The 23,794-nt window shown below is 38.0% G+C and overlaps 2 protein-coding genes across 2 annotated transcripts in view; both read right to left on the bottom strand.

The window, feature by feature from the left end:
• LOC136359689 (macrophage mannose receptor 1-like) overlaps nucleotides 1-19,347 on the bottom strand; it is a 34,603-nt gene extending 15,256 nt beyond the window's left edge. Inside the window, exons 1-16 of the mRNA XM_066316559.1 lie at nucleotides 19,201-19,347; nucleotides 16,602-16,991; nucleotides 15,373-15,546; nucleotides 13,346-13,504; nucleotides 12,454-12,567; nucleotides 11,196-11,342; nucleotides 10,102-10,284; nucleotides 9,414-9,571; nucleotides 8,911-9,021; nucleotides 7,637-7,752; nucleotides 7,029-7,177; nucleotides 4,208-4,407; nucleotides 3,793-3,920; nucleotides 3,084-3,171; nucleotides 2,368-2,503; nucleotides 84-122 (exon numbers count right to left, since the gene is read on the bottom strand). Of these exons, the coding sequence (XP_066172656.1) occupies nucleotides 84-122; nucleotides 2,368-2,503; nucleotides 3,084-3,171; nucleotides 3,793-3,920; nucleotides 4,208-4,407; nucleotides 7,029-7,177; nucleotides 7,637-7,752; nucleotides 8,911-9,021; nucleotides 9,414-9,571; nucleotides 10,102-10,284; nucleotides 11,196-11,342; nucleotides 12,454-12,567; nucleotides 13,346-13,504; nucleotides 15,373-15,546; nucleotides 16,602-16,991; nucleotides 19,201-19,270 (2,362 nt within the window). The 5' untranslated portion in view covers nucleotides 19,271-19,347. The remainder of the gene's footprint in view (nucleotides 1-83; nucleotides 123-2,367; nucleotides 2,504-3,083; nucleotides 3,172-3,792; nucleotides 3,921-4,207; nucleotides 4,408-7,028; nucleotides 7,178-7,636; nucleotides 7,753-8,910; nucleotides 9,022-9,413; nucleotides 9,572-10,101; nucleotides 10,285-11,195; nucleotides 11,343-12,453; nucleotides 12,568-13,345; nucleotides 13,505-15,372; nucleotides 15,547-16,601; nucleotides 16,992-19,200) is intronic.
• A 1,808-nt stretch (nucleotides 19,348-21,155) lies between these two features.
• LOC136359704 (macrophage mannose receptor 1-like) overlaps nucleotides 21,156-23,794 on the bottom strand; it is a 32,830-nt gene continuing 30,191 nt past the window's right edge. The window contains exons 28-29 of the mRNA XM_066316581.1: nucleotides 22,355-22,384; nucleotides 21,156-21,988 (exon numbers count right to left, since the gene is read on the bottom strand). Coding sequence (XP_066172678.1) covers nucleotides 21,744-21,988; nucleotides 22,355-22,384 — 275 coding nt within the window. The 3' untranslated portion in view covers nucleotides 21,156-21,743. The remainder of the gene's footprint in view (nucleotides 21,989-22,354; nucleotides 22,385-23,794) is intronic.

Here is a 23,794-nt window from a genome sequence, read left to right on the forward strand (position 1 = left end):
TGCATTCTTCTCAGTTCTTACACAAAGGTGGTGGTGTTACATCGCACCACCTGTTAGATAAGTGAAAATAGACAGAAGCTTACTGGCAGAAGAGCCCAGAGGTTCTGGTTTCAAGGATGTCCCTATAATGAAATGGGATAAAAAAAAAAGATTATGTAAAATATTTCCCAGACATTGAACACATAAGTGTTCAATTAGTGGAAGTTATTTTAATGTCTATTAACTTTTCACTTTTACATATTCAATGCAGAATAGAATTATGTAATATCTTTGGTGCAAAGTTAAAAATGGATGTTCAGGGAAGAAAAGATGCATAACAGGCCTACATCTCTGTCTTGGTAGATTTTTGATAAGTACATCTTGAACATCTTGAATATTGCCTAAATTGGCTTGCTGAAGTTAGTCTGAATAAATACTTGTTTCTGAAAGAACAATAGATAGAGAAAATATTCCAGCATTGGTAGACATCGAGAAATTCTTTATGGACATTGTCTTGTATTTGAACAAGAAATTCTAATACTAAACCAAGTTTTTATTTTTAATGTATATTTATATTTATAATTTATATTTAACTTTTTATTTCAAATACTAAACAAAGTTTTGGGGGTTTACATGTACTTATATTTATAATTTATATTTAAGATTTTATTAATATTTATTTGTTTGTGAAACTTTTTTTCTGTGTAGCTGCATTGAGAAGAATTACGTTACTACTTTTTGAAAAATAATTTTAACAAAAATTTCCAGATCACATGGAGTGTGATACTGGAGAAATGTTTCTCTAAATGTGCAAGGCCAAGAGCTACAGAAATGTAAAACAAATTTCACCTTTATAATTTCAATGCCATCTGAATGGTGCTTTGAGCAATCTCATCAAAGGTTGGAGGTTGGAAATAGATGGTCTCTAAGGTCCTTTTCAACTCAAACCATACTGTGATTCTATTATTTTCCCCCCACAGGATTTTATTGCAATGTTTGTGTTGCTATATGTGTAATTATATTTTATTAAATGTATGAACATACACTTGGGTTAAAAAAAAGAAGTATGTCGGCTTTTAAAAATAATCTATTCTATGATTGGGTACTTAAAAAGCTTAAAAAGAAAATGGTTACAAGATTTAAAAGAAAAACCCCCTAATATATCTGCTCCAGAAATATGAAGTATTCTATCTATTTCAGCATCTTTCAGCCATGCCATTATGCACTGCTGTCTAATGATGGCAATTTCTTCAGGCAGTAATTTCTGCCATTCATATGCTACTATTAATTAATAGTAAACAGCTACTGTTGACACTTTTGGCAATGATTTTTAGCTGTGATGATTATGCAGGTGAGAACTCACAAAGGAACTTACCAGGAAAAATATCTTCACAACATCTCTCTGAGGTAGAGGTCTATGACTATTACTTTATGAGACACTGAGATTATGTGCCTTGGTTAGAAAATTGTTTTGAATAATTCATCAGCACAGAAATTATTTTTTTTTAAAAACAGCAATTGAAACTAATGTGAAGGAGCCCAGAGAGCCACCAAAGGAACATTGCTGTTATTATGGAAAGTAAAATATGTAGCCCAACACATAGCTATAACTGATTCCACTCTAATTTCTGTGAATATTTTTCCCAACAGTAGCTGAGAAAAAGACAGAGAAGTAGATATTTTTCTACTATTATGAGAGGAAGATGTGAACCTGTTTAGAGTATTTTGAAGCTTTCATTACCATCCTTTTGTTACTGCATGGTTGTTGTTACAGGCTTGTTTTTACATGTCATCTTGCAAAAAGGGATTCTATAATGATGGTAGTGTTGTTTAATTTGGAGTGGGTAACTACTGTGTTGTTGTATACCAACATCTGAGCAGAGGAGGGAAGTTTCACCTCACAAAGGATATGGAAATTTAGAATAATATTTTTCTTCTTCTTTTTTTTTTTTTTTTTAATGTAGTTCTCTCTTCCTCCCTCAGTCAGAACTTCTGTTTTGACAAAAATCTGCCTTTGTGCAGAGCAGTGAATATTGCAAGATAAGCTCTTGAGATGGCTTCCATTATATTTTCCATTATTACACAATTATATACTATTATATATAATAGTTTTATCATTATTCAATTATATACACAATATACAAGTGTACTTTTAGTAAAGCTTATGGTGGAATATATTCTTTATAATGAAATAAAGAATTTTATAGTTAAGAGCTGAAATCTTGTATTTCAAAGGTATTTATATGTCTTGACCTACTTTTCTATGTGCAAAATTCCTGTCAAATCAACGAAACTATCTACCAACATGTAACAGAGCTTCCTGTTACGATAGAATGGATTCAGCTTGAATTGCTTCCTAAGGTGACTTTAGAGCAAAAAGTAACCTACCTTTCTTTATTCCACAAATCCAGTTGTGACTGTATTCACAGTGCTCCTTAATCCATGATTTTCTCTGATTTTCTCTGATTGCTCCACAATCTTGAAATGTAGTATCATAAAAATAGTGTGTTGCTTTATAATTTACCTACAGAGAAAAAACACCTGTTGTTTTTGTTTTTATCTACAGGGGGAAACACTGTACTCTGTAAGGAATGGGAAGTGGAGTAAAAGTTTCAACCACTCCTTTTCTCTCTCCTCTGGCTGTGAAGCCAATGTGAGCTATTAAAGTAATTACAAACACTCTCCAAGAGGAAAGAAAGGCTCTGAGTTTATGCAGCATCTAACAGACAGCAGCAGTCCCAAAAAACTGGAATCAAATGAGATTATAAATAAAAGCAGGAAAAAGGAACATGGCAATTTGTCACCAGGGGCTAACAAAAATCAGGAGTGACCTTTCTCATATATTTTTGATTTGGATAATCATTTCTGTAGAAAGTAGTACTTTGTCTTATCACTTTTGTGATGGTGATGGTATAACCTCAGGGTTTATTGGCCCCTTTTGTTTTATTCCAATCCAGTATGTAGAATAGTGATTCAGAATTATCCAGTTGCAAAACAGACATTTTTGGAAATTCTTATACAGCTTTCATACGCAGCAGTCATGGAAATTTTTCCAACAGGAGAAAATGTCAGAACAGAAGGAAGCTGGTGGGTGAAACACTCACCGGAGAGCCATCACTCCAGGAAAGCCCACCGTCAGGATCCAAACACTGCAAACCTATCCAGAAAGGCTGAAATGATGCGGATTTCTTTCTAAAGTGTGAAAAAAATGTATAGTGGAAGAGGATATATGTTGTTAGCTCTGCTCAATATTAGAAGTCACATAGGACTGATACATGATCTGACAGCTATTGAATACTTCAAACGCAGGAACTTTAAAAATAAAAAGAAGTGTTGGTCAGAAAATGCCATTGACAAGTACATGGTTCACACCTTAAAAATTCCTATTTGCAAATGACTGTATTGAAAACACAGCCCGTTGTTTTCCTACACTGATGTTGTGATTTTAGTGGTTTTTCTTAAAAATAAAACGTTCAAGTCTACTGAAAGAAAAAATTTGGTTTCAAAATGATTCACTAAAGAAACTTAGAATAGGGTCTGTGGAGAAGCATTCAATAAATTTTGTTGTTGGGTTGGTTTTTATCTGAATTTAAAATGTTTGCAGGTTATGACACATTTTAGGAACTCCAAAAGTTTCTTTGAAAACATTACTCATATGAGACATTTTCTCAGTTATTTTTCTTATTGTTATGGTGAAAACCATATAGATTTTAAAATAAATATCTCAGGAGCAAAACAAGAATATTATTATTTATTACTGCATCATGTGTTGTTACATTGAAATATCAATTATTAGACAGTTTGCTTGCTTACTTTATTAAGTTTTCTATCACTGTTTGCTCGTCTTCATTTCTAATAGCAGCCAGGTCTCCTCCCACTTCTCTGCAGAAATCTCGGGCTTCAAACCATGATTTCTTTTGGTCTTCTTCTCTCACAAAGCCCTGTAGATGCAGGTAGAACACTGTGTTTTCAGTGTGCTAAACGTAAATCTGCTGGCTGCCTTGAGTAAGAAAAATAAGTAAACTCTTCATTACAATTATCCATTATAATATGGATTCAAAAGTAATTGGATAACCTTACTTATCACAGATAGAGTGAAAACTGCAGTGATATTTGAATAGTTATGTAAAAGCTTGCTACATTTTGCCATTCTGTGATGTTTAGATTACCTAGCTGTTGGGTGCTGTCCTGTTTCCCAGGCAGGATTATGGCAAAAAATAATACTTACTCTGAAGCATGAATCAGTGCTATTGCTTGTATCCCAACCCAAGGGACATTTGGAATCAGAAATGCTTTCAGAAGCAACAGGAACAGTGACTTTTTCAGCTAATTTTTTGCAGACAAATTTGGCCTTTACTTCACAGTTCTGAACATCCCATAGTCCAGCTGCATTTCCAGTCCTAAGGGCAACACAACCAGCTTCCTTCCCTTTGTGAGATAAAAAAGAAAGTTGAAACATGTTTTAAATAGGCTCTTTTGACATTTTTATTGCTCAGAAAATTAATTTACAAAAGACTACTTGAAATATTAAGTGTAGTGTCCACTCAGAGGCAGGGCTTTGTGAAAAGAGGAAACCAGCAAGTTCTTCATCATCATTCCTTCTCTTTGGGTGCATGAACAGTTCCTTGCCTGCCTCTTTCCTCTGCCACTCGTGGCAAGGCTTTGGCAGCCCATCACCAAGGCTGGAAGGGATTTAATCCTTTCTGTTCAGTTTGATTTTGCTCTTGGAATCAAAAAGGAGTCAGAAAATAAATATTTTCATGGCATCACAAAAAAATTATAGAATAATTTAGGTTGGAAAAGATCTGTAAGATTGTAGAGTCCAACCATTAACAGCACCACCAGGCCCACCACTAAACCCTCAGTGCCACATCTACGCATCTTCACATCTTGTAAATACCTGCAAGGGTGGGTGACACAACCCCTTCCCTGGACAGCCCATTCCAAGGCTGAGCATCCCTTCTGTGAAGAAGCCTTTCCCTGGTGTTCAGTCTAAGGCTCTCCAGATGTACCTTAAGGCCATTTCCTCTTCCTCTATTACTTGTTACTTGGGAGAAGAGACTGATCTCCACCTCATTACAACCTTCTTTCAGGCAGATGTAGAGAGTGATTAAGTTTCCTCTGAGCCTCTTTGCCTTCAGACTAAACAACCCCAGCTCCCTCAGCCACTCCTCATTAGACTCATGTTCCAGACCCTTCACCAGCTTTGTTGACCTCTAGACACATTGCAGCATCTCCATATTTTCCTTGCAGAGGGACCCAAACTGAACCCAGGATTCAATTTGCAGCCTCACTGTTGCCAAGTACGTGTATCATAAACAGTTCAACCTCAACCAACCATGGCACTGAGTGCCATATCCAGTCTTCTTCTAAATACATCCAGGGATGGTGACTGCACCACCTCCCCAGGCAGACCATTCCAGTATTTTATCACCCTTTCTGTAAAAAACCCTTTCCGATTATCCAACAAATATTTCCTTTGACACAGCTATAGACTGTCCTCTCATTCTGTCAGTTGCTGCCTGGAGAAAGAGAACACCCCCCACTTGACTACAACTATCTTTCAGGAAGCTGTAGAGAGGGATAAGGTCACCCCCAAATCTTCTTTTCTCCAGGCTAAACACCCCCAGCTCCCTCAGCCATTCCTCACAGGGCTTGTGTTCCAATCCCCTCACCAGCCTCGTTGCCTTCTCTGGACACTCTCAAGCATCTCAACGTCCTTCCTGAACTGAGGGGCCAGAACTGGACACAGCACTCAAGGTGTGGCCTCACCAGGGCTGAGTACAGGGGAAGAATGACCTCCCTGCTCCTGCTGGCCACACCATTCCTGATCCAGGCCAGGAAGCCTTCTTTGCCACCTGGGCACCCTGCTGGCTCATGTTCAGCTGGCTGTCACCAGTACCCCCAGGTCCCTTTCTACCTGGCCAGTGTTTAGCCACACCACCCCAGCCTATAGTTATTTGGGTTATTGTGGCCAAAGTACAGGACTTGGCACTTGGACTTATTAAACTTCATCCTGATTTCACTCTGCCCATCCATCCAGCCATTCCAGGTCTTTCTGCAGAGCCCTCCTACCTTCCAACAGATCCACACATGCTGCCATTTTAGTCTGGTCTGCAGATTTACTAATGAAATACTCAATACCCTCATTCATGTTATCAGTAAAAATATTGAACAGAACAGGTCCCAGCACAGACCCCTGAGGAACACCACTGGTGACTGGCTGCCAGCTGGATGCAGCACCATTCCCCACCATTCTCTGGGCCTGGCCATCCAGCCAGTTCCTAACCCAGCAAAGAGTGCTCCTGTCCAAGCCCCAGGATGCCAGCTTATCCAGGAGTGTGCTGTGGGAGACAGTGCCAAAGGCCTTGCTGAAGTCCAAATAGACAAAATCCACAGCCTCTCCTGCATCCACCGGGTGAGTCACTTGATCATAAAAGGAGACCAGGTTGGTCAAACATGACCTACTCCTCCTAAATCCATGCTGGCTGGGTCTGATATCCTGTCCGTCCTGTAAGTGCTGCATGATGACACTATTTAAACTGCTCCATTACCCTTCTGGGTACTGAGGTCAGGCTGACTGGCCTATAATTACCAGGATCCTCCTTCCCACCCTTTTTGTGAATGGGTGTCACACTGGCCAGCTTCCAATCATCTGGAACCTCACCAGTGAGCCAGGACTGATTGTAAATGATGGAGAGTGTCCTGGCAAGCTCATCTGCCAGCTCCCTCCTCACCTGGGGATGGATCCCACCTGGTCCCACAGATTTATAAACATCCTCCTCCCTGAGACAGAAGCTAAACTTTGTTCATGAAAATGTGTCTAGAAGTGCTATTTTTTGGCCTTGGTTCCCAGAAAGAACCAAGATAGGACAGGGGCCTTGTATCCCCTGGGGCTTGGAGCTCTGGAATGCTTCGTCCTTCTGGCTAGGGAAAACATAAGGAAATTACTGGGACTACTACTAATTCCGTAATAAGCTACAAATGTATGTGTAAAGAATAAAGAGAATATATAAAAAGGCAAAAATAATTAGCCATCAGTAAAGTACCAGGCATTGCTGCATTCCAGTTTGTGTACAGAACACCTTCACCAGTCAGCCACTTGAAAATCCCTTGCTCTTCCATGTCTGACAGACCAATCCAAAAATACTTCTCAGAGCTCAGACCAATAAGGCTGGTCAGGTAGGCTTGCTCATATCTGAAATGACAGGATTCAGATGGGATTAAGCCCAGCTTTCCTTCCACTTTCCACTCCTAAGCATCCAAACTTCACACAGCTAGAATGAATAGATTCTCCATTAAATTTCCTCTTATGGGCAATATGTTGTTTAACTGGGTCCCAGTTGCAATAGGGGGTGAAGCTGTGCTATACTGAAACTATTCTTAAATAGAAACTATTCTAAAACTATTCCTTACTGAGCAGAAGTTGCTGTTGTCTGTTCTTTAAAGTAAAATACTAGAAAACATTGATGTGTAAATTATTTTTAGTAATAAAAGCCATATTGTTTTTATTAATTTTGTTTTTTCTTCAGAAAAAGGATATTCTGGGGTTTGGTTGGTTGGTTTTGGTGGGTTTTTTTAAAGGTTTTCAACTTTTTTTTTTTTTAAATTCCAATATTATTGCATCAGATACACAATTTTTAAACTCTTTTCCTACCTGTCTCCTATAGTTGTTAAATAACCACTGCTCCTTTCACAGGTTTTCTTTGCTTCTGAAAATGTTACAGAGGTATGTCCAATGAAGTAGCAGTAAAAACCATATTTTTCCCAACCCTGCCAAGGACACATGAAATAAACTTGCAATTAAAAACAACATATGTTCTAGTACTTGAATTTCAATGAATACACATAAGCTAATATATTTTTAATATAACCTAACATGATTATTTATAAATTTGAATTGCAGTGTACTAGTGAAAATCCAGTTTAGCAAACATTCAGGGCAGAAAGTAGAGATTTAATGCCTATGAGTCTCACTTTTTGATAATAAGGAATAAATTTTTACTGGTAAAAAAAGTCTGAGGGACACAGAAGGGAGAGTGAATTCAGAATCAGATTAATAAAATTATTCTGTGCTCAGAACCAAAAAGAGTAATTGTTTTATAGTAGAGATGATGTCTCAAGTTTCCTATGTTTTCGAGGCTAAAGGAATGCTAAATAAACTAATTAATTGATTTAATACACCTAAAACTCTGACCGAAGAGGTAACGTAGAAACCACTGAAGAGCAAACTCCTCAAAATTACAGTTGTATTTATCCTCAAAATTACAGCTTAATTTCAAGTCACTTTCCCCTTTTATGCCATCTCAAGATTTGCTTTGCTGTACCCAAGAAAGGTAACTAAACTCTGTGTTCAGTATTTGGCTGCTGCTTAACTCCATTGAGCACAATGAGTCTCAGCTCTGTTCCCCATATGGCCTTGTGGGAAAGCTTACTAAATATAGAGTGGTAGTAAATAGGAAAGTAAAAAGAGGGAAAAGAAGGGAAAAAAGGCGGTAGGATACAATAACTTGCTCAAACCAAATTCACTTATAAAAAGGATTTTATTGTTTTGATTTGGCTTCAGAAGTGAGATTTGTCATCATCTTGCATCATGCTGCATAGTCCAGAAATTGTTACCAGTCCCCACTACATGTTCAATAACCACAGATGGTTGCAGAACAATGTAACAAATACACAGACAACCGCAGAATTGGCTTTGGCCCCTTTCACAGAAGTTCTGAGCGGTGATAGGCCTGACTTATTTCTTATACGGGAATATAGTGAAAATTATCACCCTGAATTTGCTGTGGAATAATGCTTGTTAGGGAAGACAAAGACAAACAAACAAACAAACAAAACCAACAAAACAAAACAAACAAGATAGTTTCAATGTCAAGAGAAGCTTGTGAAATTTTGCTAACCAGATTCTTTGTTACGATTTCTTCTTACCTTCAGGCAGGCAGGATCAGTCTTGGCTGTTCCAGGAACTCCTTGTAGTGGGTCTCTCCTGCAGATGTAGCCAAACTTCCTGTCACAGGCACTGTCTGCCCAGTATCCATCCTAGTTGCAGTTTGGGAAAAGGTGGAAAACAGTCAGGCATAACTTTTTTACTTTAGAAACATTATAATTCTTTTCAAAATACTGTTTCAATGTGATTATCTGTACTTTTTAATGGATTCCAAATATTTGAGCTTGGAGGTGAGGTTATGTTAAGCTAAGTGGCACTGCCAGGCTGTTAAGGTTTGTTTAGCATGTAATGTATGCTCACAATCAGATACAACTGTTTACTAGTTATATGGAATTTCATTTTAAATTCAATTTAGAACGACCATATGTCTGATTAAATAAAGATAACTTAACTATGTTAACTTGCATTAAAAATCTCCCTAGAAATATAACCAAAATTCAAATAGTGCAGTTCTACACTGTATGATTCATGTGGAATGATTCACTTTTCCTCCCATAACAACACAATCTTCTTGGCCAGTGACTTCATGGGTTGGTTCTCCAGGCAACCACTTGGTGTATGTCACAGGAGTCCCATCACTCCACTCAAAGTACATTTGAGTTTTGAGGTCATTCAGGCCAATCCACAGCTCATCCACAGCTCCTAAGGACAGAAATTCATCTGTGTTATTACCCGAGTTGAAACAGTCCACAGGAGCAAGATTTTGTGGAGATGAGCTGAAGTTGCAATGCTGCAATGCAAATTCATCTGTGTTAAAAGACAGAGTTTATTTTAAAGTGTAGTTCACATTCTTCTTTCAAGAAGTTAAAAATGAGATACCAGCAGGAAATGAGATTCGTCAGCTTTATCAGTAAAGTACATTACTGTATCTACAGCTACAAGGTGTCTGATGCAGATAATCCACTCAAGTGCTGCAGTGACTAGAGCTGTTATTCCTTCAAGTGATTTCATGCAGTGAAAAACAAATGAAAATCAAAATTAAAAGAATTAAAATGAAAATGAAAAGACCACAATGACTCCTCTTGCGAGATTTTGGCTTTTGGGATATATCTGCAGCCTTCCATATAAATACTTACAAAAAACAAGCAAGAATGATTCTATTTAAATCCTGCAAGATTTCTAATAGTACAGTTCTCTATTTGTACCAAACACTGCCCTGTAGAAATACTCACTGTAGCCAAGCTGAGACAATATGAAGCCATGCTCCTCAGGGTTGTGGATACTGGCCAGGTTGCCACTGCTCTCGTTGCAGGAACTTAGGGCTTCTCTCCATTCTTTGGGGTCTCTATGAACCATGAAACAGTGACCTCCATAGGGCAACCATCCTTCTGGGCATTTAACAGGCTCTACATCTCCTCAAAATCAATAGATATTTCAAGTTTTTAAATGGTGCACACTGAAGTCTAGAAAAACAGCAGTTATATTTCAAATCAGATCGTTAACAAATTAGAATGAAAAGGAGGTGGTAACCAATCAGCAGTACTTCGTTCCTCACACATGTATTTTAGTTTGTATGCTGTTGCTTATGATACTTTTACAGAAAGCATACTGCATTTAAACTTCATTTAAACAAAATTAAGCCAGTTGTTACTGGGCTTCATTAGTGTGAAGTATTCACTGGCCAGATGAGTATTTTGGAATTTCATATGTAGCATTTCCACACAATATACCTCACCCAATTACGTATTTTATATTTCATAAAGGGCATTTTTACTGCAGCTCAAGTAATTCTCTGCACACATGACTTTCCATGCCAACTCACATTAAATAAACCAGAGAAAACTAGAGTAGATAAGTGGTCCAAAGGAAGTTCCTCTTTTTGGCCATCTTTCTAGGTTAGAGGCAACCCCATCAAGAATTTGCTCTGAGCCTAGTGATGCCATTTTTCCAAGCCTTCTGTGACAAATCTCAGTATTTCCATTAGAATGCACTGCAGGAAGGGTGAAGCATCTCCTACTGTATTTTCATGTCCATGCAGACCATAATACTTTCATGAAACTGTATGGCTTAACAAAGTGCCTCTGGAATAGTGAATAATAACATAAAGTAAAACATGCTTGTGTGGTTACTGGACTCCAGGAACATTTTCAGTATTTAAATATATTTCACTAAAGAAATGACAATATGCTTTGTTCTGTACCAGTCATCACAGTGGAAAAACAAACTTCAATGATTGCATTTTTTTTATTTTAATTAGCTGTTAAATATAACTTCAGTGACACAAATTATGCCTTTATCAAAAGGATTTTTTATTTGCTTGACATACCTGATGGATGAACTAAAGGATCCTTAGTGGAATTTTCCTTTTTACAGATATAGCCAAATTTCAGGTCACATGGCTGGTTTTCCCATTTAGCATCTCTTCTAGGGTTTAGTACTGCACAGAGTTTTTCCTGTTCAAGATCAGGGCTTCCTTCATGGGATAAAAAAATGAATTATTTTTGTGTATCATAGGGTTTATGTTGGCAGCTAAAGGAGCAAATTACTGATAGCCTTTTCATATGTCAATTATGGGCTCATGATTTCACTCCTACAAGTATTTTTCTACCAGAGATAAGAAAATGTAATTTAGAAGTATCCATTGCAAAATTCGTACTTTCTGCCACATTTGGTAACAGAATAGCAGTCCTTTTTGGATGTCCCTTTGGAATTTGAATGCACATTTGCTCCTTGCTGCAAGAAGAACCTCCTGACATTCTCTCACAATTGCTGTCTCTCCTCTGCCTTCCTCTTCCACCAGCACCCCCAGAGATTTTCCACAGGGCTACTATCCCTGGGGAATGGTCAGTGTTTTCTTCTCAAGAGAGCCCACAGAGTGTGATGAATTATTTTTTCCGTCTCCCCACAAAAGATACAACTTAATTCTACAGGGGACTGGAAGTGTGTAGATTAACTCATGAACATAACAATTGTGTGGGATACAGGGGCTCTGGGAGTTTGGGCTGAGTGACCTGAGAGCCAACCTCCGGCCCTGCAAAGCCTAAGAAATTTGACCAGCTCAATAGAAGGTAGAAAGTCTTCTACCAGAGTCAGCAGCTCTGGGCTTTCCCTTCATCTTCTGTGCCAGGTAAAAGCAGGTGGTACCTCAGAGACTCGAGAGGGCCAAAAGTTGGACTATGCCTGCATTTATTCAGAATTTGCTGCAACCAGCTGTTGCCATGGTAATAATGAAGTGACTTTCAAAGCTAAACTGTCAATGCCATGAACTCTTGAATGAGAGGAGAAGAATAAAAAAGCATAAGAAGTGAAGAGGAAGGCTTTGCAATAGCAATGCTCACTGGCAGCTGAGTCCTTGCAGGATGCAGGGTCTGATAACCCTGTGAGAGCTGTAGAGACAGAGGATTTCACTGACTTGAAGGCGTTCCCAGTGTGATGCAGCTCAACTAGCGCTTTTTGCTTTATCTGCCTCTGATAGGAAAGGAGGTTATTTAGGTCTTCTGCTTGAAATTTCGTGAGTTATATCTTCTGAAGGAAAGGATAATTCTCAGATTATAATTCCAAAAATTATTTTAAAATATTAGTACCTGGTGCCCAGTTAAAGTATCTGAAGGGAAAACCTCCACTCCACTGCCAGCCACTCTTGAGATTCAGGCTGTTAAGCCCAATCCAGAGAGAGAATCTCCTGCTGTCAATCAAATCTAGGTAACCAAAAGAATTGAATTCCAATGAGATTTGCTAGGAAAAGCTCTGCATTTCCAAAGTTTAGAAGATAGTAAAAGTGTGACTAGTGATTTAAAAGTTCAGTAAAGAATTCATGTTTACTGGTAATAAACTCAAAGGTTTTGTTCTATAGTTAAAGGGTAGAGAATTGAAAAAGGTTATTTTACATATTAATTTGTCAGAACTTACTGCAATTCTACAGTTATATGTAAACAATTAGCTTGGAAAATGGAAGGATTGAGTTTCTATTATTAATACTGTTGTAAGTTTTCTTGCTTGTCGTGCAATTTATCTAGGACCTTTGTTCTACAGTGTGCATAAATCTATAAAATTTGTATCATATTTCAAAGTAACTATTTCATTAGATATACATCAAGAATACTGATTTATTAAAACAAAATTTAATCACAAGGCAATGTAAGGTAATTGTCATATAATGGCTGTCTCCTAAAATGTTTCCTCTATTAACTCCCCTTTTTGGTGTTTTCTGAGCTTGAGCTACTTAATTGGCTAGAAATCCTTAGATTTTTAAAATAAAATAATAATAATATAAATTATTTCAGATAGTAGTTCCATAACTTACTAAAGTTCTACATATAAAATGCTTAATTTATTGTAATTTTGTTCTTTCTTAGTATAGATACCATTTTCTTACATCAGCTATTCACTGTAATGAGATTAAAGCATTGAAACATTTGTAATCAGTCAAAAAAAACATTTGAAAGATTTTTTACTGAGTCTTGCTTATTAGTTCACCTCTTAGATATATTTGTTCATGTATCTCCGTGACACTTAATAATTCTGCATTCTGTTGCTGACAGCTCTTCCTTGCTTGGTGCCATGTGAGAGCTGACTGGTGGTTTATCTGGTAGTAGGTTCCTGTCAAAGGATCTGTACTCCAAAATCTGTCAATGTCTGTGTGAGAGAAAGGAGATTTAGTACCTGAGTTTGTAACAAACATTTTACACAAAGTGTTATGGTAAAATTTAACTGTGAGCTTATTTGTGAAATAACATTTTGGAGCAGTTAAGGCTCAGACCCACAAGTTATCTTGATCTTTGTTAAGAAAATAGGGTGTGTCATTGACATTATCAGTGATGAGCCTTTCATCCTTTATTTGAACTTTCCCCTTCAAATTTTATAATCTCCAGGAGAAAAAAATATTTTAAAGGGGCCAATAAATCAAAATTGTATCTTGGTTATTGTCTGCCCTGTGAACCTGTTCAGAAGCTCATAGGCTATACCCAAGTTTATTCTTGGCTGGAACACAACTGAAATAAAAAATATTTGCAGTAATGGAACTTTTCTTGTGAAATTATGCCACCATCAATCACATTTATGATGCTATAGGCTTGAGGAAGAGCAGCTGAAAATCTGTCCAGTGGAAACAGACTTGGGATCGCTGGTTGATAACCAGCCAAACATGAGCCATCGAGCACCCAGGTGGCCAAGAAGGTCAATGGCATCCTGGCCTGTCCCAGGAATAGTGTGGCAGCAGGACCAGGGCAGTGACTGTCCCTCTGCACTGGTGAGGCCACACCTCAAATCCTCAGTTCAGTCTTCAGACTGACTACAATAAAGACCTGGAAGTGCTGGAGCACATCCAGAGAAGGGCAAGAGAGCTGGTGAAGGACCCTGTCAGGAGCAGCTGAGGGAAGTGAGGTTGTACTCATGGTCTCTATGTGTTTTAGATAACTGGAATGTTAAAATTGTCTTCTGAGAGCTTGCTGTTAGCAAAACTATTCCCTGGGCAAGTACTAAAATAAGCTGTGATTAAAACTTGCTCTAAATTTCTCTTTTGTTGAGAAAAAGACATTAAATTTACTGAATGGTTTGTTAGAGGAAATGTTTTCTATTTCTTATTGTGTTTCTTTATTGCTGATTCAGATTTTACATTTTTTTTTAACTGTAGACTCAAGCATTAGTGATAATACCCCAACAAATTTATAATGCCAAATTCTTTATATTTTCTAGTTCATATAATGAAGATTTCATGGGAATTTTGAAGCTACTGCTTGCAATATTGCACCAGAGAATAATTTTCACCGAATCAGTCAGAATGATGGTGGCTGGTGGTGGCTAAGAGTGAGTTGATCTTGGTTTACCAGTGCAATGCTCCTATCAAAATGACAAAGTGTGATTCTGATTCTGTGATATGACACTGAAAACTTAGTTTTGAGGCGGAATTTTTAATCTTCACGGACATGTATTTTGGTGTTCTTGATCCTGCACTCCCATGACCATACTTTTATCTGTTAAGATAGCACTATTTGGTAATATACTGTGAAACATTAAAAAGGAAATGCTGGTGACACTAACATTTCAGGAAAATCTTTCAGCTAATCTTTTAATTTCATATGTTTCAAAAAACCAAACTTCATCCTCCCATGAACTGTAGACCAATCTTATTATACAGAACAGGTCTTTGCTTGCGTAGAAAAGGTTAGACTACTGCTATCACAAATATCAGTATTAGACTGTGAATAGCATCTCAATTTTCAGGGGACTCTATGCTGAAGAGAGTCAGATTTATAGCACATTGTTTTTTTCTGAGTTTTAACCACTTATGGACACACCCAGACAACTTTCAGCCTGACTGTAGGCTATTAGCAGACAGATTTTTTATTTCTGTCAAGAATGTTATTGCAAGAAAGAGACATTTCTGAGTAAAATTTAGGTCACTGCAAGGCTTTCCTTTTCTGCATTATTAACAGCATCTCAATATTGATATATTTACAAGGCAGTGTTGTGTTATAGGGCCTATGTCAGTGTGTGGGACTTACTGGCAGCTGGACAGAGCCCATACAAATGGTCCTCATCAAAGCTGGGCGTTGTTGCACACCAGAACAAGCCATCTGACCTGCCAGCAGCTGTGCAATCAGCATACCATCGTCCACTCAGCAGGAAGGGGAAGACACATGGAGCTCCATTGGAATTTCCTAACAGTGTAAACAGGTCTGAGGGGGGAAAAGAGAAGTTTCAATTTACCTGTGTGTACCTGCCTGTACTCTCCATAAGACTGCATGGAGAAAGCATTACAAGTGTTACACCAGTGTAGGTGGGGAGGTGCAGTCACCAGCAATGTCTTTCATGGAAGTTCTTGGTAGGTCTCACAATTTATGCTTTGCTTCTGGGGTCACATCATCAGCTGTACCAGCTAGAAATTGAGCAGTTTCATGCTGTAGACCACTATGAAAGAGCTGGAGTAATTTTTATCTCATAAATTTAAATATAATTTTCTAAAAATAGTGCTATCTTTTTATCATGTGGGTTAACTTCCATTTCATATTATGCAGCTTAATGTTGTGGGATTTTTTGGCATCTGAAATCTTGTGGTATAACTGAAGGTATTCTGCATGGAATTATTTCCTTATATTTAATATTAATATTTTAGAGGGGTTTTTTTCCCTTTCATCCAATAATACTAATACAATCTCCATATGGAGTTAAATAAAGTGCCTTCATTTCAAAGTCACAGAATCACAGAATGGTTCAGGTTGGAAGGGTTCAGAGTGGGTCATCTGGTCCATCCTCCCTGCTCAAGCAGGGCCATCCCAGAGCACATGGCACAGGATTGTGCAGACAGTTTTTGAATATCTCCAGGGAGGGGAACTCCACAACATCTCTGGATAATCTGTTCCAGTGCTTGGTAAAAGAAGTCCTTTCTCTTATTGAAGCAGAACTTCCTGTGCTTTGGTTTCTGCCCATTTTAGGCACTAATGACAAGAGTGATTAACACTAACAATTAAAAAAACCTACCTGTGCATTTGCTTTAAAAGTAAAGAACAAAAAATATGCACATTTTTTGCATATGTCTGAACCTAAAAAGCTCTTTTTCTCCAGGATGGAGGGATACAGGCCTGAAAATGTGAACTAATCATTCTCTAGTCCGCCATTGCCTCAGAGGGAACAGCTGGTATCTAGGCTAAGGGGGTCAGAAACCAAAAGACCCCCTCTCTGATGGCAAGCCAGTGAATTCAATAAACATCCAAAAATAATCTTTAAACTTTACCTTCATGGCTTTGAGAACACAAGTCATCCATGGTTCCATAGATCTTCCATTTATCCATTGCCTCTGTTTTCAGTGCAATATTTTCTTTTTTTCTGCCAGCACTGAGAAATAAATCTTCCCCTTGGATTGCCAAGGTTGCATTTCTGCATTCCCATTTCTGGAATTCACTTTCCTTGTTGCATGGGTACAGAGCAATTTTAGCCTGGTTTCTCTTGTAGGGCACTCCCAAGCATTGTGCAAATGCCACGCTCATTAATTGATGATCAGGAACCCACCTGAATTTTTGCAAGTCACTGCTTTTCTTGCAAGTGGCTGTTGTGACTGCCTCAGTACTCTGAGCAATTAAACAGAACTTAGTATCCTCATTGTATATTAAGAATATTTCCTTGTCTGTAAAACAAAACATTCAGAATAAGTGGTTTGGGTGAGCACATGGTAAGGGGAGCTTGTGAGGAGAAATATGTGCTTGTTATTCTATGCTGATCTGACTCATGTCAGGAGGCTGCAAATTTTTACAAGGATCCAATGGTATTTTCAAGACACATTTCATTCTGGGAAGGAAAAGTACAGCTCAGTAAATACATGGGAACACAACACAGAGGAATAAGAAAACAAACAACTTTAAGACAGCTTCAAAAATGTGATCTAATAATGGAATTTTATCTTCTTCTGGAATGGACATTTCATTCAAGATTTCCAAAGGAGACCTTCACTGAAAATTTGGAAGTTAGCCATCACTTTCATGCATTATAGATTCAGTTCCTGTAATATACATCTCCATGTGGTCGCATCTGTGCTTGATAGAGTTAATGAGTGAGACTTCTGTGACTCTTGGTCCTTCTGGAATTTACATGTTTTGATATGGTTTGGGGATTTTTTGGGATTAAAAACCGTGTAATGGTGACTTGTTACCTTGCCTTTCCTTAACGCATCTGTCATAAGAAGTCAACATAGTTCTCACAATAAATCACAAACCTTGTCACAAGGACAAACACTGAAGAGCATATAGATACTCTAGGTGTGGGCCTGCATGCCTGTGCACTGTGAGTGCCCACAAGAGAGTGAGCACTCCCAAAGGGTCATAGGCAGCCTGAGGTAGTAATAGCCGAGATCAGTCAGCCCTGCTGGGAAGGGCTGCCCAGAACTGCAGCTGTGCTGTGACACACAAAGCAAGTCCTCCTGGGCAAACAGCTGCATGCTCTAAAAAAATGCAGCTTTCATTGGCTCTGGGTGAGGGATTGAAATTTGGACTACAAGGAATATTCTAGTACCTATAGAACAGGAGGGCAAGGTTTTGCCCTTCAACCCTCTGTGCCCCAAATTCACAGCTGGAAACAGAGATGCAGCATCACTGCCATATCCATCTGAAAGAATAACTCACAAGAGGCAGTGAGATACCCCTACACATACTAAAGTAAACTTTTAGGACATGTGTTAGGGCAAGCCAGTGTTGGGTAGTTTACAGAGGAGGAAGTCTCTCGGAAATTCTGCCAGGGTATAACAGAAAGAATAGTTCTTGAGCTCTTCCAGAAGGTCCCTCTCTTACTTTGACCAGCACAGTAATATATAAGAGTTTCACTTTTTCAAATCTAAATTTGAAGCTAACACTTAGTTTCTTCTGTCCTTGTCCATTTAGGCAAAAAGTTTTAAATATTATAAAGTTTTTTTATTTCTTACTGTTCAGTAAATAAGTGCTTAGTGTAGTCCCCTAAGCACCAGCTATTGTCCCTCATAGAATTTTGGGGTCTAATATTAAGAATTCTTGCTGGAAACTCTGAGGTTTCTGCTTTTGTGTTGGGTTCCCAGCTCACAGAGCAGGTGAGAGACCCCCTTTCTGCACTGGGTGGTGCTGTCACAGCTTACATGGAACAGCGTCTACTTTTGGAAGCTGTGATGTGTACCGCACTCCATAAATCTAATGAACTGGAGGATAAAGAAAACACATCTTGGAATATTATCATTATACTTAAAAAGGGAACTGTGATCTGTCTTTGGCCAACTTCAGAGCCTTAGTATTTCTCTCGTCTTTACACTCACTGCTGTAGTGGTTATTCCATAGCTGTTCTTGACTCTCATATATTTCTAAATTTTTTTTTCATTGTCTTCTTCTCAGCCACATTGCTACATCTTACATCAATCCACAAGTTCCACCTCATCCCACACAATCTCATGCTAAGGCTAGGAGATACACATGAAACACTCTAATTCCTTTACCCTTTTCTTTTTTTTTTATGAGTCAGCCACATATATAAACAAAGACTATGGAGCATATTGTGAAGTCCATCCACTTTACAGTAGCAAACATAACCAATAAATAAGTTGTACCCAAAAGTCAATCTTTATTCACATATGTGACACAGTCCTGACTTCTGATTCCCAGCTTTACCCCATTTTCAATATTCTCCTCTCCTTAAAAGTAAATCAACAACTCTGCGTCTGTCTTGTGGAAACATCTCTGGACCATTCCCATTAGGAAAAATACAAAATGCAGTGTCTTAAAGCGATGTGAAAATCTTAAAGATCTTGAGAAACCAGCAAGGCAACAAAGTTGCCCACTTTCATATCCACTTTTTCAAGGGATAGGAAAAAATAGACTCACCAAGCGTCTGAAAAGCAGTATGAACAAATGAGAGGAAAACTAAAACTGTAGAAAAGGTCAAGTTTTTCATTCTGTCTTCTTATTCACAAAAAGATGAGATGAAATTAATTGCTGCAGTAGAGGTCCTTGAAGAATCAGTTGGTGCTGGTTCCTTCTCAGTTTTGGAGATTTTTAGTTGAAAGAGAACGCTTGGGCTCTAAATAAGGAAATATCCTGTCACATGTGGTGTTTCGAAATCTATAAAAAATTACAAAATTCAAACTTTGTATCTGAAAGTGAAGTTTCCATCCATTCAAATGCAAGCGGTAAAGTTTAAACAGTTGGAGATCACTCCAGTGATTATTTTGAACTTTCTTGGCTCTGTGCTGGAATTGTAACATTCTGACCCTCAGTGAGAAAGAAGCAGGGAGTGCACTTTAAATGGATGTACCTTAAATGTCATATATATATATCCCTGTGAAACTCAGAGAAAAATATATGCAAATTTCTTAGCCAGATCGATCTTCGCTGCTGCAAAAGATATATTGATTTAATTTACTGCAGTGAGCAATTTGGACTGTTTCAGTATAAAAATTAATCCACACAGGACAATTTAATTTTGCTCAGTGACTTGACAAACTGGGCATTATGCATACATCTGCTTTTTATCTACCTGGTATATCAGCTAATAGAACTAGTGTGCTGTTATTTCATGTGAATTTATCTTAGAAAACCAGTACAAATGTTTCTGTGATTTTGGCAAAAAATCTGCCTTTCAAAAATATTTCATCCATAAAGTACAAATGAACTTTAGTACTTCATTCTTGCTTTGTACCAAGCATAAATAAGACAAGGAGAGAGAAATAGTTTCAAATTTTACAAGTGGGCTTCAGTCATTTATTAAGTGGAAATGAACTACAGCTATGATGCACAATCCCTTAGTAATTTTTTAAAAAAGGGAGGAAGGAAATTCAACTGAAATTGCCCTTCAAATTTTCTCTCATTTTTCTTGGCTTTATTATGAAGACAAATCTGACAGTATTTTCTGCAAGAGCAAAGCATCACTTAATAAGATGGAAGAAACTCATTCACACAATACAGAGTCCTTGGAGTTGTGTTATCAATATCAATTTATATCAATATAAAATATAAAAAAATTAAATAATGATGTTATGTTGGATTTTTTAATCTGTTTATTCTTTTCACTTACTTTACCTTTATCATTAGTCATCAAATAGCACAGAATGCAGTTCAGTATTTACAAAAAAAAAGTGTATTTTTTGTAACTTACATGAAGAGGAAAAAAGAAGTTGAAAGATCAAGAGGACTGTCATTAAAAGTAGTTTGAGTAAAAAATGGCCTTTATTCCTTATCCTCTGCAATATGTTTTGTCTAATTGTCATATCCACAAATTGTCAATCGAATGTCATGTAACATCTATGCAGTTCTTCTGCTCTTTCTAAAGGTTTGTTATTCCCAGATATCCTTGAGATCTTTTTTCTTCAGAATGTCATAGATGACAGAGAATTCCTAGAAAACTTAAACATCTCAGTAAACATCTGAAACATTTCCCTAGCAAGGCACTGTTTTGTGCCCCACTCTTTTACTGGCCTGAATCATGGACATAGTGCCCAGTTATCAGTCCATTCATCAAAGAGGTAGAGGATAGTATGCAAAGCTACCCTAAAATGAGTGATCAAGTGGAATAAAACCAGGAATGCATTCTTCCAAAATTTATTTGGCAACTACTTTATTTTATAGTTTATTTATGGCTTTTTTTCGTCATACGCCTTGTTCATATTTTTGTGTCTCTTCCTGTCAGCCTCATTTTTAAGGAAGAAAACTCATTAGATCAACAAATCATATATCACCTCCAAATACTAATTAAATACTGAAATCTTATTGTGTAATATATAGATAATTTATTGATATAGTCTCATGTTCATAATTGATAAAACACATTCAAAGTCATAGAATAGGACTATATACACAAGATTTATTTATTTTGCAAAATACAACTTGAAGCCATGAAAAAAGTATTTGCATTTCACTTATAATACTATCACAAGGATGATATTTTTGCTTTACACAAATATAAGACAAGGGTAGCAATGGGGACAAACAATTCATATAAATCTCTGCTTATTCCAAACACCACTACAATAGCAGTGTGCATGCTTCAGAATAGTATAATGAGATACTCTCAAAGTGCAGGCATTAGTGCTGAGTGCTCTGCAAGAAGTGCTCAGTGTTAGTCTTCGCTCTGTATGTGATGCTGTCACACATACCTAAATAAGTGACCCATATCTTTTAAATCTAAATTCTCCCTATTTCTGTTATTTTCCATGCTTGCTTAATTAGCCATTTTGTACAGAACTAAGTGAATAAATACCTGAGAGCATTTATTGAGGAACATACAGCAATAGTTCCTAATCTTTACCAAAGGAGTAACTGCCAATGCTACTTCATAGTAGAAATTACATGCGCCTAAGAGAGATGAAGGTTTCCTTTAGTTCAGCTATATTTTTTTCAGCTTAACCATTTAGTTTAGCTGTGTTAACCCATCAGACAACACTATGTTCATTTTTTTCTTTGTCATTGGTAGCATCACTTCCATTGTCCCCTGCAGTTATGGGAGGGCTGTATTGCAGCTGCCTGCTGCCCCACCTCATCTCTCTTCCAGTTCCATTTCCAGTTTGGATCTTGAACAAGAAATAAATCATGAAGCCCACTCCCAATAAAATTATGAGGACCAGAGGAAGTACTATCCACATATTCAGGTGACCACTGGCTTTGTCCTTTTTGGCATCTGTAAATAAATAAAAAGTGATTAGAAATGAATCAACAGTACCCACAAATAAATATAAGACCATTGAAAATTAAAATTTCTCCCTTAATTACCAGCCAGAAAATCTATTATAATGTCTCTGTGTCAGTCTTTTTCATACATCTGTAAAAGGAGGACCAGAGAGGGGTGATCAATTTACTGAAGCATTTGATTATTCTGGGGTTCTCTAAGGGTCTTGCAGGTACTGATAAATTAGGCTGGGAAAGAATTCAGTGGCAGTTAAAGAAATTAAGCTCATATATATATGTGTGTGCATATATATACACAATAAATAATATTAAATTTAAGCATGTATCTTTGGAATTATTTGGAAGGGAATAATCCTACCTTCCACATTTCCAGCTGCTTTAAGAATAGCTGTCAAAGATAAAGACAAATGTTTAGTCAAAATCTAGAAAGGTCACATTTTCTTCCTGACAGTTTCATGGTAGCAAATGATCTGGTAACCTGCACATCATGATCACTTCTGGAAACACATCTGCTAAATTAGGAGACCTGAAAAGGCGTGAAAGATTTTTAACCCCATATTCCCTTCAATAAAACTGCAATGGTTTACATATTAGATCGTCCTTCTTGCTTCTTTTGTAATAACCAGGATGTCTCCAAGCTAAGCAGTTGTAGTTTCTGACTGTTTTAATAGGACTCTCTCTTCTCCCCGATGAATTAATCTTGCCCTTTTCACCGGCTCTGTTTCTTGTGAAGACTGGGAAAACCTGATCGGCTGCTGAGGACAGCTGAGCTTTCCTGTATCACACACAATTCTTTTGAGGCCCAGCAGGTCTTATTTTACCACGGTTTATTTGCGTCTATAATTACAGGCGGCAACCCGAGCTCTCCTGTGGCTCTTTTCCCGGCTGTTCCCAGAGGGCGCCGTGGGCGAGGCTTTCCCCGCGGGGCGATGGTCCCGACACCAGCGGCGGGCTGCCCCGGGCTGCTGCCCCTGCCCCGGGCCTGCGCTGGGCTCGGGCGGGTTTGCGAGCACGGAGGGAAAGCCAGCTCTTAAATCTGACTCTTGAAAGGGCGCAGAGCGGGCTGTAATGGAATAATATCGGGTTGTTAGCGCCGTTCTGCTGGAGAAGCCGGTGCCGGGGAATAGCCTCAGTGCTTTGGCATTCTGCATCAGAGCCTCTCACAGTCAAACCCGTCAGATAAAGCGGGTGGTGACAGTCAGTCTGTCATTCAGGACTATTAGTCGGTGGTGTCTGTTGCCTGCAGAGAAAACTAGGCTTTGTCCTAGAAGAGGCAGACTTTTCCTTTCGAGAACGTGCTGTGAACAATGCTGTGACTGCTGCTTCTGCCGCCAGCTGCAGGTTTGCTTTGGTGGGGGAAAGGACTGAACCTCAGAAACATCCTGAACCTTGGGGTTGTGAAACAGGGCAGGAAACTGGACCTTTTTGCAGAATTAACAGTTAAACTTTGAAATACCACATGGTTGCTTGGCTCACACTATTCCGATATTTTTACTTCCTGACTAAAGCAGATGGTGCTCAGTTATAGAGAAACACAATATTAAAAAAAAAAAAAAAAAAAAAAAAAAAAAAAAAAAAAAAAAAAGCTAACCAAAAGACTTCTACTCTTCAAAGGTCACTATATGCTCTCTGGATCGCACTTCCGCTCCTATTTAACTCGAATTGCTTCATCCATCTCTTGCTGGAACAGCATGTATCATAGTACAGCAAGAGGAAGAATAGCAAATTATTGATGCCACTCTTGTTCCATAGAGAGTAAATAGGAATTTCAAAAGAAAAAGAAAAAAAAAAAAAAAAA

The sequence above is a fragment of the Sylvia atricapilla genome, chromosome 1 (assembly GCF_009819655.1).
Source record: "Sylvia atricapilla isolate bSylAtr1 chromosome 1, bSylAtr1.pri, whole genome shotgun sequence".
NCBI lineage: Eukaryota > Metazoa > Chordata > Aves > Passeriformes > Sylviidae > Sylvia > Sylvia atricapilla.